Source organism: Perna viridis, chromosome 13 (assembly GCF_037379345.1).
Source record: "Perna viridis isolate PV_CMFRI_1.1 ecotype Kerala chromosome 13, ASM3737934v1, whole genome shotgun sequence".
Lineage (NCBI taxonomy): Eukaryota > Metazoa > Mollusca > Bivalvia > Mytilida > Mytilidae > Perna > Perna viridis.
The window spans coordinates 2,520,413-2,536,119 of NC_142457.1; the positions used below are offsets into that span (position 1 = coordinate 2,520,413).

Genomic DNA, 15,707 nt, shown 5'->3' on the forward strand with positions numbered 1-15,707 from the left:
AACTGATAAGAGATTATAATTTAGTGTAATTAAGTTGCATTTTACAGTGAAGTTTAAATGGTGTTTACTGGTAAACAACAAAGATCCCATCATCTCCCAGACAATACCTCACTATCTACATGCATGTCTGTTAAAGGGTTTAATATCAGCAGAATACTCTGTATGTATATACCTGTCTAAATCAAACACTGTATAAAAGGGAAACCTGTCTAAATGCAGAACACTGACATAACCAACTAATTAGTCCCTCAAGTTACAATGGTCTAGGACCCTAAATATTCTGACCATGGACCTTAACAAAGTTCGGGGACCTTTAATCCTATTCAATAACACTAACTGGTTTTTAATTGAGAACTTTTCTTTTTGCTCAAGTAGACCATTGATTTCAAACTTGGAAAAGTCCTGGATTTTCCACTCTTGAGAGTAAATTAATATCCCTGGAGTGGTACCTGTGTTAAACATTAACACCTGTCAAAACCAAACAAATATTTCAATTTGAGTTCATTTTAACCAAATTTTACAGAAACTGTCAATGGCCCAAGATGTTATGTTATAATTATATAAGAATTATCAAATAGCCACATAATTATAAAGGGGGGGAAGAGCTCATTACAGTGACACATTCAATGTATATACATGATGTAGAGTAAGTTAACCAGATGTTAGACCAGGATAAACATTTTATACCTGACAATTAAGTTATTTACATGATGTAACAAGTTATACAAATCTCCAGTAATTATGACTGTACAATACAAATACAATACAAATATTTTATTGGCTCAAACTCAGATGCAAGAAATGGTTAAGGCCCATTATATGCAAAGATATATATATATATGGCATTATCAATATACACATATAATGTTGAGACTATAACAATAATTTGGCAATTACACTGAAATATGAAATAATTAAAATAAAGTTTTCCTTAGATCAAGGCATTTAGATATGAAGGAGGAAGACATTTTAAGAACAGGAAGAGAGTTGCTATTTAAAATTAGGTTTACTTTTATGGTTACATCTTTATTATTAAAATTTTTATAGTTTCAAATTTTATTTTGAAATATATTTCTTTGTGTATTATATGCACTACAACTAAATAAAAAGTGTATTTCATCTTCAATGTTTTCAATACTACAATAAATTCTGAATATGAAATCTGCAACTTCATCATATTTTATCTATATTAAGTCAACCACATTGAAGATAAGATAACATGTGTTAGATATACCCCCAGCTAACACAAAGTTAACATGTGCTACGTATAAACCCCTCCCCCACTAAACACATGAAGTTAACATGTGCTAGGTATATCCCAACTAATCACATAGAGTTAAGTTGTTCTAGGTATACCCTCACTCATACAGCTTACAATGTTTACCATACCTATACAAAGCCACATATTTCACCAAATAAAGATGGACACCGGACAGATAAAGTGATTCTTAATCACTAATGGAGATAGTTCATTGTAACATGACTTGTAAAATTTACAACACCAAGGACTTATGAAAGTTTAGCACCTGTTTCTGCCCACTCCAAAAATATCTTACTAGTCATAAAACCATAATATACTTCATTCAAAAACTGACAGTAAACTTTAAATTACCACAATTACAAGAGGTGCATACACTATGCAATTAGTCTTCCACTTTTATCACTATGCCAAGTTTTATATTAATCAATAAACCTTTCATATAAGCAGATTTCTACACATATGAGTTCATTGAGTATATGCTTTCCATTTATGGCATTAAATATTTTGCAGCATATAGTTACATGATTGATGAACATGTATATAAATATATCATTATGGAATCATGAAGTGTCAAACTGATCAGATTTATAGATGCCAGCAAATCAAGGATTTTTAAGTAGTGGATTTAAAAGATGACCTTTTCTAACATGATGTAAAATGAAATCTGATGCACATTTTTTTAATTCGTTAACTAATAATGTTTTTGCAAGATTTATTTTAAAAATAAAATAAATCATTCGTATAAGGAATAAGAACAGTGATTGTGTTAAAAATTCATTTCCTCTGTTTGAAATACTTTTCCAAATATTTACCAGCAAACTTGTGAATGTACAGCCAGAATTAAATTTCTTATAAAAAATAGTTAACCCTTTAGAAGGTAGATGCAGTTATGGAGTTCAGCTAGAAAGTACATGGCTGGGTGTACAGACAGACAGACACCATACTGTAATTCCTCCAATGATTTACTTAGCAGACAAAAGCAATTTAACAAACTGCAATTAAAAGTGTTAAATATACTTTAAAAAAAGAGGCCGGACACTAAAATTCTGAATAAGGTCTCCAAAGGACAGATCCACAAAAAAATACTTTCCCTCAATTGTCCGCTTCCAAAAATTTTTATCTGTAAATTAAGTTTTTCCTTTGCAACAGGGAAAACATAACATAACATAATTTTCCATCACTAAAATTTCACCTGATCAGGTTTTGGGAAATAGGGCCGTATAAAATACTTTTTATACATGTATTTTCTCCATATTAAGCCAACCAAATTCACCAGAAACTCAGACTACTCTTGCTTTAAATTAAAAAAAATACAATATTGTGCAAATGATTCTGTAGCAAATGCAAACAATATAATTAAACAGGACTGTCAGCTTTAACAACTAAACCTTGGATCAATTGTGTGAATGTACAGTGAAATCGGTCTTAACCAAGACCTTCAGTGTTTACCCAAAAATACATTTAAATTGATACCACAGGACTTCAAAAACTTTCTGGTTTAGAAAACTGTTTGGTCTTTAAAGGGTACAGTTTAGACGGGTGTTTAGTCTATACAGGGGTCACTTTAGACAGGTTTTGGGTATACCTAGGGACCAGTTTAGACAGGTTTTTGGTCTATCCGGGGATCAGTTTAGACAGGTTTTTTGTATCCCTAGGGACCAGTTTAGACAGGTTTTTGGTCTATCCGGGGGTCAGTTTAGACAGATTTTAGGTCTATCCAGGGGTAAGTTTAAACAGGTTTAACTGAACATGTATTAGTATTCATGGAATATATGTGAATTTTCATACAAGATAAAAATCTGGAACAATTCTCCTTTCAAGTCCACAGCTACAAGAATAATTAGTTTCATTAATAAAAGTGCATTTCATTCAGAAAACACCCAAAAGGTTGAAGGTGAACATTCCACAAGTGTTAATTACCTATTGTACACACCTGTACAAGGTGTTTGTCAATAAGAAATTTTATTACCTGTCTGGGCATTGTTTATATGGGTTAGATAAATGTCTCAGTAATTGGCCTTGACATTTAATACACTGAAATGTACTACACTATTTACATGTATCAGTTATTTTTTTTTATTGGTGTATAAACTTTCATTTTTCATTTAGCACATTTATTATGAATTGCAAATGAAAACAATATTCATCAAAGTTATTTTTTATCAATAAATTTGAATCATATATTGAACATGAAAAAATAAGTACTGTGAAGGTACATGACTTTAGGAAAACTTGAAGTTTGGACCTTTATGAGGTTGAAGTTTGGACCTTTATGAGGTGTATTTGTATGCCCCACTCCAATATATTTATAATATCAATGATCTTTTCTAACCCATGTTTAACCATGTGTATTATAAATGATCAGTGAATGTCACTTTACCTATACACCAATTAAATCTTATTTTACTGGATCTTTTAATCTCCTTCCTTTCTTCATAATCTACAATGATAACCTAGTGACATTTTATTCTTCTGGTATATACATATAATCTCAATCTGCAGCTATTAGTTTCATTTTCTTAAATCCCACACCCAGATCACAGAGTTCCTAACCCAGTAACAAGACATACTTTACTTGCCTATCCCAAGCCAAGAAGCTGTGGTCCAGTGGTTATCGTTGTTTTTTATGTTAATTGTTATTCGTTTTATGTCTTTTTTCTATAAAACAGGTCAATTTTTGTCTTTTTTACGAATAGTTTCACTTTATTTATTACAGCTTACTTTATGGTAAGAGTTTTCCCATCACTGAAGACCATGTGGTGACCTATACAGAGATTCTGTGAAATCAATGTAAATGTAGAAAATATTGATGGTTTTTTTCCTTTTGTGAAAAATGTGAAAGGGCTGTCATAATTTTTCTTTGAATGAACTGATAACCTCAAAATAAAATAATTAAAAAACTAGTAGCATTACAAATTAAATTTATTTTGCCCCCTTCAAAAACTTGTCACAAATGAACTAATAAAACATACTCTAGTATACTAAAAAATTCCAGAGCAAAAAATCATCAGACATTTATACTGATTGAGCATGTGTAGCCATGAATATTCCTAATGCATTTAGACTTACTGACAAAAATAAAACAATTAAAATTTATTTATTTTTATAACAAAATCAGATTGTTTTCCAATTTAGGAGATTCCTTTTAAAATCAATTAAATTTTTGCTCTAAAACACTGAGTAAGTACCATGAGAACTTGTCCAACATACATTTTTTTCTTGGCCTTAGGCTATGGATGAACAAATTCCTCCTTAGCCTGGTTCATTTAACAACATATACATGTATCTATAACCCTTGAATGCAGACATCCTGCTGAGGGATTAGATACATATATCCTTATGCAATATAAATTTATTCACATTCAGGGTCAATTTGACACAGAACAAACTGTTCAATAGACTACATTCTACACAGGTGAAATCAATCCTTTAGCCAACCTGCCTGAAGTATTTGTATAACCATTCTAAATATCATTAACTATATATATAAAGTTATAACAGATTGTGATAGATTACTTTACTGTGACTTAATTCATGAAGTTCCTAATATGTTTATTTTATAATACCAGTACTTGTAAAGGGATTATTGTTGATACAATGGTAGTCATTTGAAAAAAAAAAATAAGGCATTAATCGAACAGTAAGTGATACCCACCACATAATGACGAAAAATAAAAATGGCAAAATTTTCAAAATGGCCTAATTCAAAAATTACAGTTTGGATTTTGCTGAAAATTGAACAAAACCTGTATTATGTGTTACTAAACAACTGTGTAAAGTCAAGAAAAATTCATTAATCAGTTCTCAAGTTATCATCTGGAAACTGTCAGGGGAAGGACGGCCAGACACATAACTTTTCAGAGGGCATCACATAATATCTCACCACTTTGTGTTGCATGGTACAATAAAACTGAGCTTGTACCAAAACATAATCCAAAGTTCAGATTTTCTCAAAGTGTTTTGAGTAATACTGTACAATATGTGGACAGACTGGCAGGAAATAATATGCCACAATGTACAGGCAACAAAATGATTTCAGAAGATAGGCCCTACAGGGATAATCTAAAGCTTATTCCCTACATTTTGAAGGCCAAAAAAAAAGAATACAATTGTTTACTGTACCCCAACTTATCCTATCATTTAATCCAAGACTCTAAACTTTGTGTTTGGAACAATTTCAATTTCTGGAAATTTTGTCACTGGTCTGTTAACAAACCCACAATTATTGAATTCAATGGCGATCTCTGCTGTTTTTATTTTTAAGTTAAACCTTATATTTTCAGCAGGTGAAAGTATAAATATATATTTTTTTTGTTTGCCCTGAACAACATATATATAACTTTTTTTTCATATTTTACTCATAATAATGTTGATTTTGATAGTGACTGAATATTCTGAATATTTTATAATAAAAAAAAAAAAAAAAACAATTTTTGTCTTCCACTGTGATTTCCAAGCTTGATTCAGAAAAATAACCATTTAGTATCCCCCGAAAAAAATTTGAATTTATCCAATATCAATTGACTTTTATGGAACATGCAACAACAGTAAGAAGATAAAGTAATTGGGAACAATTATTTCCCAATGTTACTCCAAGCAAGAGTCCTTAATGATACAGCTACATCCAATCACTTCAAGCGAGAGGACTTTGTGATCATGTTTCTTCGCCAAATCTTTTTCCGATATAAATGACATGGCCCTACTACATCACACAACAGCTCAAATCAATGAAAAGGATAACTTCATCCATTGTCAAAATAATTCAAAGATGACAAAAGGGCAAAACCAGAAACAGTTTACATCCGTTTTATCTAAATAACAAAACAGGAGTAGTACCGTATGCCGGCTTATTTTGGCGGGTGTAAAATTTTGGCGAATTTTAAGGCAGAAAGGTATATAATAAATTTTGTGTTTCTTATCACTTTAGATGCTGAGTGGTGCACAATGCACTTCAGACAGTATTTTGCGAAATTCATTTCGGCATTTTTAGACTGACTGTGACCACTAAATTATGCCAAAATTAAAACAGAACGAAAATCATACAAAAATTATCCGCTACAGGGTACATAAATAGAAAAATACCAAATGCATTTCAAATTCTCGTATACATGTACATGCTTTACACATGTTTCAAGGAGTAACCTTTCATCAGCAGAAATCGAGTCAGATAAATACATTGTTGGAAGATCCAAATCCAAAAATCAATTGTATATGAAAAGTACATGTACTCAAAACCATCGAAATGGGGAAGCTAAATCCATCACACAGAGATTCTATCATGTGAAATAAAAGGTATAAGCCTCAGTGTTTTAGGTACTCTAAAATTTTCAATCCTGCAAATTTTGATAAATTAAAATACATATATATGATATAATTTTGGGTAAGTCAGACTAAACTAGTAAAACCTGTTTAATGTCAGTTGAATGCCATCAAATCCAGTCAATTTGTACTTCACTTTACTAACATTAGGCTGAGTCCCTGGTGAATAATACAACATAGTGAAAACCACAATGTAACCATAGGAAATCATACTTTATATATGTTCAATGAATGCACAATGAACAATTAAAATGTGTTGTTTAGGTTGGTACATTATATAACTGTTCTTCTGACAGAGGTGAATTAAGAAGTTGTGATAGAGGTGAATTCAGAGGTTGAGTCCTTCCTCAGGTTGAAACATTGGCAATAGAGGTGAATCCAGAGGTTGAGTCCTTCCTCAGTTGAATGTTTGCGACAGAGGTGAATTCAGAAGTTGAGTTCTTCCTCAGGTTGAAGGCTTGCAATAGAGGTAAATCCTGAGGATGAGTACTTCCTCAGGTTGAAAGTTTGTGATAGAGATTAATCCAGAGAATGTGTACTTCCTCAGGTTGAAGGCAAACCTCTCTTGTATTCTGATTAATTTTTTATTGTAAGGGTCATTATGTAGGGCATATTTTCCCCTGTTTGTGCTTTACTACTGCTAACACTGTCTGTGAAAGTCAAATGAATATAAAAACCTTTTAGAACTACATGTATAATTTTAAAATAAAATAGATGCTTTAACTAATGTATATGTTGAAGTCTCATTCTGTATCTTCAGTTATACAGCCACTATATGTTAAACAGGTAAGTAACCTTTGATCTAGGACAGGTGCTTTACCTGGCGGTCATTTGGTCAATAACCCTAAATAATAGGACATGATCTATTTTGGTAGGTGATGATCAGATTATGGGAAGTATTCCACACCATTAAAGAAATTGATTTAAAAAATGCTTCAGATTATAAGTTCACTGTCTTGAAGTCAAATTCATGATGAGTGAAAACTTGGTAAGAAAACTGAAAGTACATTTCAATCATCTGTGTGGCACTAAACACTCAATAATTCAGAATGTGACAGGTTAAAATTAAAAGTTCCAATATCTAATCATGCATACATGTATCTGTCAAAATATAAGATGAGGATTGATTAGATGATTCTAGATAAAATCTCAATTTGAATTTTTTTATGAAGCAAGACCCTGGAACATTTAAGAACATACCACATCATAATGTGAGGCAGGCATTAACATCCAGATAAAAGCCTGATTAAAAGCTATGGTATTTCTGTAACAAAAAAGTTTTGTTTTTTAATATTAGAATTAACTTGATGAAAATAACTCAGAACTAAAATCCTGACACCAATACTAATCCCATTACATGCTGTCCTGGTTACACTCTAGCTATTAGCCGAAACTAAATGTGTGTTTCCTGTTACCCTAACCACCCTATTCTTCCTGCTAAATATAACGTACCCTGAAGTTGTTTTTATCCCATTTCATTAAGCACTGTTAAAGTGGGAGACAAAATGTAAAAAAAAAGGAGTAAAAAAAGGAAATATCTATCAACTTAGCATATTTTTTCAAAAGTGTACTAGGAAAGATATAATTTTTACCTCCGTTATCTACATAAGGTGACCAGTCAAGTCAATCAGGTTTCTAGAATCCACCATATACAGGGTTTTAGTAGTCCACAGCTGAAATAGCTTATGTGTTTTGTTCTTTACAATCACAGTAGAAATTCCAGTAGACCACACCATATTTTAGGGGCTATATGCGAGTGGGCCCAAACCATGATATACATGTATATACTCAAAGCATGTTTTACCTAACAGATATTCCCTGCCAGGCTGATGAATGAAGATCATATATACCTGAATGTTAGATTCCAATAGATTTCAATACGTCTCCTACCAAAATTAAAGCTTGTAAGGACTGGTATAGTCAGACTCTATGGTGAGGGAAGTTGTATAGTCAATACATGCAGCTTTTGATGTTCCTTGGAAAATGCATGCTGTTGTTTTTGTTTTAAACGGGATTGCTAATAATGAAAAAACTATGGGACATAAAGATACTGTGACATAATTTAATTATGGTCCATTTCAGGTCCGGTCATAAATATTCATAATAACTGGACAACATCTCTCTGGCTGCCAAATATTGAAGTAGAAAATGGAATAAACAATGAACATGTATTTAATATGATAATTAAGGCTTAGAAAATTTAAACATTTTACAAAATTTTCTTGGATATTGATTCTCCCTATCATAATTTTCTGGTGCTGTCTTCATATGAGTGCTCATATTGCAGCATTTAATTTAAATTATCAATGAGAAACTAAGTATAGGAATCCCAGATAATAATTGGGGATTAGTCTCTGAAAGAGATATGGCATCATTACTGACAAGACACAATACATTGACTTTCATTTTCCTTCCATAAGGGTAGTGATATAACCAAATACTAATCTGATCCAATACAAGTCCAAAATAAATCTGGCAAAATAGGTATTACACCACTGGAACAGCTTGGTACCACAATGGTCCCGACTTGGTTCAGGCATTTCAAATGAAATGATGGATTATAGCGTGCTACACCTCCCTTTTCCATTGCAGTGTGAATATACTGGTGGTGATTGAACAATATTTGCATGCAATCAGTCATAATCGGTACATCAGTGGTCACATCAGCACAAAGATCAATTAACAAAAATTAATCATTGCTAATTATTTTATATTGATCAAAATATCTTTCAAGTACCAATTAGAAAAAAAACTTGCACATTTCCCTGACATTTTATAAGCATCACAGCGGGTGTCTCTAGAAATGCAGAGGATACTTATCCTACCGGTGCACCTGGTCCATGCTCCCATTTTTAATGGAGTATGAGTTGCTCATTCCCTTTTGTTTCTTTGAATGTAAAATTTTGGTTATTTTTTTATCTTTGTTGTGTATGTGTGAACCTTCATACTGTAAATACAATCAGAGAAAGGTCTTCTGCAAATTACACCTCTTAGTATGCTCTTAGTGAAAGGTCTGGATAACAAAAGTAAAAACATCCATGGTAACAGAACAATGACAATTCTCCAAAACCAAACTAGAAAGTAAAACTAACATCTCCTGTAGAAGTGTGCATAAAATTTGTAATTGGTTAAACTTTTTTTTTTGTAGGGAAATACATTTTTAACCCATATTTAAAATACCACCAGAAAAATCCTATACTACATGTATGACGTATGTATTGTTATGGCTGTGTACATGTAAATTATGCAATGAAATGTGACATAATGATAAAAATTTGATCTCTTGATCCTGCACCAGCTGACTGTGATTTTAACATTTAACAGACTAAAAGGTACAAATATATATTGGAAAAATTTATGGCAGGTCTTTGGGAAGCAATAAAGGCTTTTATGGAGATATTTTTTCTATCAAAGGGTTGGTCATGACTTGACAAGTCCCAACTGTTGGTCTTGTGAATAATGACCCAACCTGTACTCAATGTGTATGTGTGTATAATGCTAGTCTGGCTTCTTCTAAGAACTACAAATGTAACCCTAACTTGACCACCCTAGTAAGGTTATATTCTTATCTTGAAGCATGCATTTACATGAATATATGAGGGAATGAAAATGTATGAACTAGCAAAATTGGGGCCGACCTTGCTCAGTCCTTTCCTTCAAAATTCTCCATGACTAGCCCGAATAAGAGGACTGTATAGGATATAACTAGCCGAAACAAGAAATGTATGCATCATTTTACTAGCCCAAATCAATTTTTGATGGCGAAGGGTGAGCACTGCTTGTTTCTGGATCATCAGAGAAGGACCCTTTTCAGAGAGAATTAATTGTTAAGTCTTAGCAATGTGAATACATTGTATTTCATGTCAAAGTCATAAAGAGTCTAAAACCTAATGACCCATTTTTATTTTTTCTGGATTATTCCTTCACTCCTTTATTCTATATTTTCTCAGTATATACACATGTTCATGTACACATGTGCAATGAATATGTATCAACTGGTACTTTTTTCCTCTACAACTGCATGAACATACATATACATGTACAGTACATACAGATTCTTCTTCAACAATGCAGTGTGGGAAACCACTGCTCGCCAGCTCACCAAATACGAGTAGATGTGTATTTTGGCGAGTTCTCATTAGCTTACACTCGTCAATTTGGCGACAATCATTTGATTGGCAAGTTCAAAGGTAATTAACCAGCCTACATGGTTATTTAGTAAAACATCCCTTAACATCATACATTAAAAATATGTTCCCTACATTATAAGAATTTTAGCTTGAATATGTCTAGTGAATTTTGGCATGACATGCACAATTTTATTGACTTGTAAAGCATTGTTTACAATCTCCAATATTAATATCCGGTAATCGGGATGCACCAAAACCTATGTGACAGTCCCGATCTTGTAATAGTGTTCAAACAAAATTGTCTTGGTAATTTAAGATTTGTAACCTAGCAAATTAGTTGTTTATTGTCAAAATGAAAATGAACAAGAAGCAAATGATACCCATTTTCTTGTTTCACAATGATGAATCTGTTGAAATATAGTTTTATTTTCAAAATATGAGTTTAGAAATGGAGTACTTATTTTGTTACTGTAAAGTACATGAAGAACTTCTATGGGAAGGAATATTCGAAAACGAAAAAGTTTTTGATAAATTTAAAAATAAATGAAAAGATAGTTGAAGAATGAAAAAGAAAGGCAGAAGATATTCAAATCCAAGAGAAAACAGATGATAGTACAGACAAAAATAAAAACAAAAATTTGTCTAGTTGAATTTCTATTTGGCTAGCAAGATCAACATTCCACTAGCCAGAATGGCAAGTTGGGGGAAAAAATTATTTCCCACTCTGATAATGAGAAGTTTAAATTATTTCTCCACTTGAGATGGTAAAATTAAAATTTTCAACAGTGCATATTTCACATTCATTTTCAATCACTGGCTTAGACATACACAACATTTCACTTCCTATCCATGTTTTCTCCTATGATTTATATTGAATACCCCACCATCCTCATTTTATGTTAAATAAAACATGTGTTTCTAAGTTTATACAAGATAAAAAAGTGGTCATTATAACTAAATTAATCAATAAAATAAACCATAGACCTGAACTTCTAGTAAAATATTCCCAAACTGAATTTACTCTTGTACAAAATACTGACAATATGATGTTAAATGGGATCAATTTTCATAAGGCATATATGGTTTATAAGTAGGATTAATACAGATCCATTATTTTCCATCTAAATTAAATAAACTGTTTAATATCTAGTTGGACTTCAAATTATTTTATCACATAACAAAATCGCAAGAAAAATTGAACTTTAAGATGGTCATCTTTCAATTTCTGTGTAATTTATTTCCTTGCCTTATATCCACCTCCACATTATTAAAGAATAACCTTTGACCTTCTTTTTTTTTTTGGGGGGGGGGGGATTGGAACTTTAAGATATTATATATGCACTTCAATTAAAGGGTAAGTGAATGCTTATTGTCCCAGATTCTGAAGGTTGTTTCATATCATTAATTTTTTTCGTACATTTAATTGGTTACCTTAAAAGACCACATGGAAAATCAAAAATATGATTTACAGTAAAGTTATAACATAATAAATATTACATCATAACTTTACATTACATTTACATTACCTGTAATTAACAGAAGGACAGATGCCCTGTTTTGGTGATAGTATAATAGTATATTGATAATTATCAATACCTGATCAAATTAACAACCAGGTAAACAGCTGATGAACCCATTCACAGGTGACATAATCACTAGACCATCAAAGTTTATTGTCATATCAGTAATTGATTGTATAATTAAGCTCCTTTTTTATTACCACTAATCTGGACAAAGTGACATTTACATCCAAATTACAGGAGCATTCAATGAAATATAATTCTACTTCAGAAATGTGGAAAGCTGTCTCAGATGAAATGATGGGGGGTGGGGGGTAACATGCAACTTATCAAATTTGAACATGTACATGCTCTTAAAAGTGCTTTACTAATTTAACACATGGGCTGGGTCTTTATACAGAGAATTAGCATTACATGAATTATTTCTATTCTAAATGAGCCTAATATAAAAAAAAAATTGACTATTGCTGCATCTGAAGGGGTAGATTTATCTGGTATACATCCCTATCAGAACCAATATTTCAAGTCCACCCTAACTTTTTTAATTTTCAAATTTCCTGAAATATTATGTGTTTTGTCCCGACCTGTTTTATAATATTCTTTATTTATTACTGTAACACATGGTTTGAAAAGCATAGATTTCACTGCTTTATCTTTGAAAAATGGTTCCAAACTGATGAAACTAGTGTTACATTAAAGTTTGAATTCTTCATTCTCAAACATTTATTCATAACTATTATTAAAATGGTTCCAAACTGATGAAACTAGTGTTACATTAAAGTTTGAATTCTTCATTCTCAAACATTTATTCATAACTATTATTAAAATGGTTCCAAACTGATGAAACTAGTGTTACATTAAAGTTTGAATTCTTCATTCTCAAACATTTATTCATAACTATTATTAAAATGGTTCCAAACTGATGAAACTAGTGTTACATTAAAGTTTGAATTCTTCATTCTCAAACATTTATTCATAACTATGATCTTAAACAGAAATGCATTCTATTTTCATTGATCAAACCTTGTATGTAACATGTGTAAGATGTCAATGAATTCAAATAAAAAATATTCTGCATGTCTGACCTGTAAAATGGGGACTAGAATGAGCTAGAGAGAACAGTTACATGTAGGTCTTACAGAGACAGTATCTTATTTGGTTTCTTGGTAGAAAAAAATATATATGTATCTTAGGTATAGGTACATGTAGGTACGGAATTTATTTTAGTGAAATTTTGAGAATGGGCCATTTCTAATGTTCATCAATTTCAGTCTGACAGGAAGTCATGTCTTTCAGAGCTCCCCATACAAAGTTCTGTGTTTTCATACATATTCTTTCCTAACAAGCATTTTCTTCAATTATTATTTGAATTCAGATACCTTTTTTCAGTTCCGACATATAGCCCCAAGAGTAGGCCTTCCTAGCTCTAGCCAGAAAATCCAAAGTAAGAACACTAAGTAATACCAGTCTCACTAATTAGTGACAAGAACCACCAAGATTTCTAGAAAAAGCAACAAGCAGGGAGGGGGTGGGGAAGCCATAAGAAGATTTTTAAATATATCTATACATTTAACTTTGTCTTTTAAAAGGTTACACCTGCTTCATATTATTTATGATTCAATACACATGCATATCAATGTATAAAAGTGCATTATGTACTTGTAATGATTGACATTTATACATTACATGTACATTTATACAGGTATTTCATTGATTGTTTAAATTGCAAATTCAAGTATTTAACAAACTGCACTCAAGTACACCATAAACCTAGCCTTGTATAAATAATGTACAACATCTCAAGTTTTTACCTGACAGGCTGAATATACAATTAGGTAAAAAAAACTAATACAGGTACAAATGTCTGTAACTTAAGTATTGAACTTCAGTTGACCCTTTCACAAAACTCAATGATGGATGATCTATTTATCTGTAAAATTATTTATAAAATCATTTCTGACTTTTTTGACAAAAGACCCTTTCAGGGATTAAATTACTAGATATTCATCCATAGGGGGTCCGAAAATAATCATGTGACAATAACACAGTCGCCATATTTTGACAAAATTTTACCACAAAAGGGAATCAAAATGAGCATGATAATAGCTGGAAAACTGTCAAAGTAGAATTTTATATGTTTAGTAAAAAACACAACGATCCAATTATTGTTAATTGCGTGCAAGGTGCGACGTCTTGTTATGAAATTGAAAAATGTCAGGTGTGTAAAAAAATCAGTCAAATTCTTGGGTATCTTAGTACGTTTCTTTTTTTTATTTGATCCAATGGCTCATCTGTATCTCTTGTTGTCTGATTAATATTTTAAAATGCATATTCCATTGATAAAATTTTATCCTTTCATCTTTTCGACAGGTAAATTTGAAGGAAGGAGGTTCAACTGAGGGTTTCACTCTTTTTTCATACCATTTTATAAAAACAAAAAATTACAATATAGGAACACAGTTGAAATAAATGATAGAATTAGACATGATATTTCATTATCGTGAATAAAGTGCCTTAAATAAGAAAATTTAATGAAACTTACGTTTTTCTTTAGCAGATAAACCTTTCGCCGAACTCGAGAGAAAGACCACCGTCAGAAAACAGGTGCAAATCCACACTTTTCCGCTAATTTCTCGCCCCATTGCGGTTAGGGGGTAAAATTTAAAAACTATTCCAACTATCAACACAAGATGTTTTCATGTATCTCCCATATAACTCAAGAAAATTACACAATAACATTGGAATAACACCATGTGCTCTTCACTCGAGGGGAAACTTCTTCTTGAATGATTACAGTCGAATGGTGACCTTGTGACGTCAGTGTTCCAGTTCTATAAATAGTTTGTCAACAAATATTTGCTAGAGGTTTCCCCAAATAACGAAGGGCACTGCGTAATCAGAAGTGAAATATTTAGTAATATAAAATAGTGTCCGACCATCGGATGCCGCCTTGCTAATAACAAAGATAATGCTTGACAATTTTACATTGTACAAACTTCGAAAACAAATCAAAATACTGGAATAATTTTTTGTACAAATTGTGATATTTTTAAGTGGTGGTATCGACTTGAGTAGATAGAAATCAAACAAAACTTCGACTTTACTACTCACTGTTAATAGTTATTTTTTCGTTTTTAAGGAGGTCTTAAGACCCCCCCCCCAAACCCCTGTCTACAGGTGTGATTGGTAAATGTGGTATTGCATTTTGCCTCTCGTTAATTGTTCTGTCGTAAGTATTTGTATTTGTGTTGTATTGTATGGTTATTGCAGACTATTGGATTTGATCATGTCATACACTTTTGAAAAGCACTAAGCCTTGAAAGGAGGTGAAAAACAACAATAAACATAAAAAGCGTTGTTCGTTTGCTTGAATATCTGTCAAGTGGATTTAAGGATGTTATTTCATTATAAAGTCCTATACTTTTTCTTTTCTATTAAAAAGAAGTTCACTGTATATTATTTTGTTGGCATTTATGA

At 31.7% G+C, this 15,707-nt stretch overlaps 1 protein-coding gene across 1 annotated transcript in view; it reads right to left on the reverse strand.

Annotated features, from left to right (window-relative positions):
* The window catches only part of LOC148599217 (uncharacterized), a 142,253-nt gene extending 127,228 nt beyond the window's left edge, over positions 1 to 15,025 (reverse strand). Inside the window, exon 1 of the mRNA XM_088559139.1 lies at positions 14,773 to 15,025. Within this exon, the coding sequence (XP_088415265.1) occupies positions 14,773 to 14,872 (100 nt within the window). The 5' untranslated portion in view covers positions 14,873 to 15,025. The remainder of the gene's footprint in view (positions 1 to 14,772) is intronic.
* Positions 15,026 to 15,707: the final 682 nt, after the last annotated feature.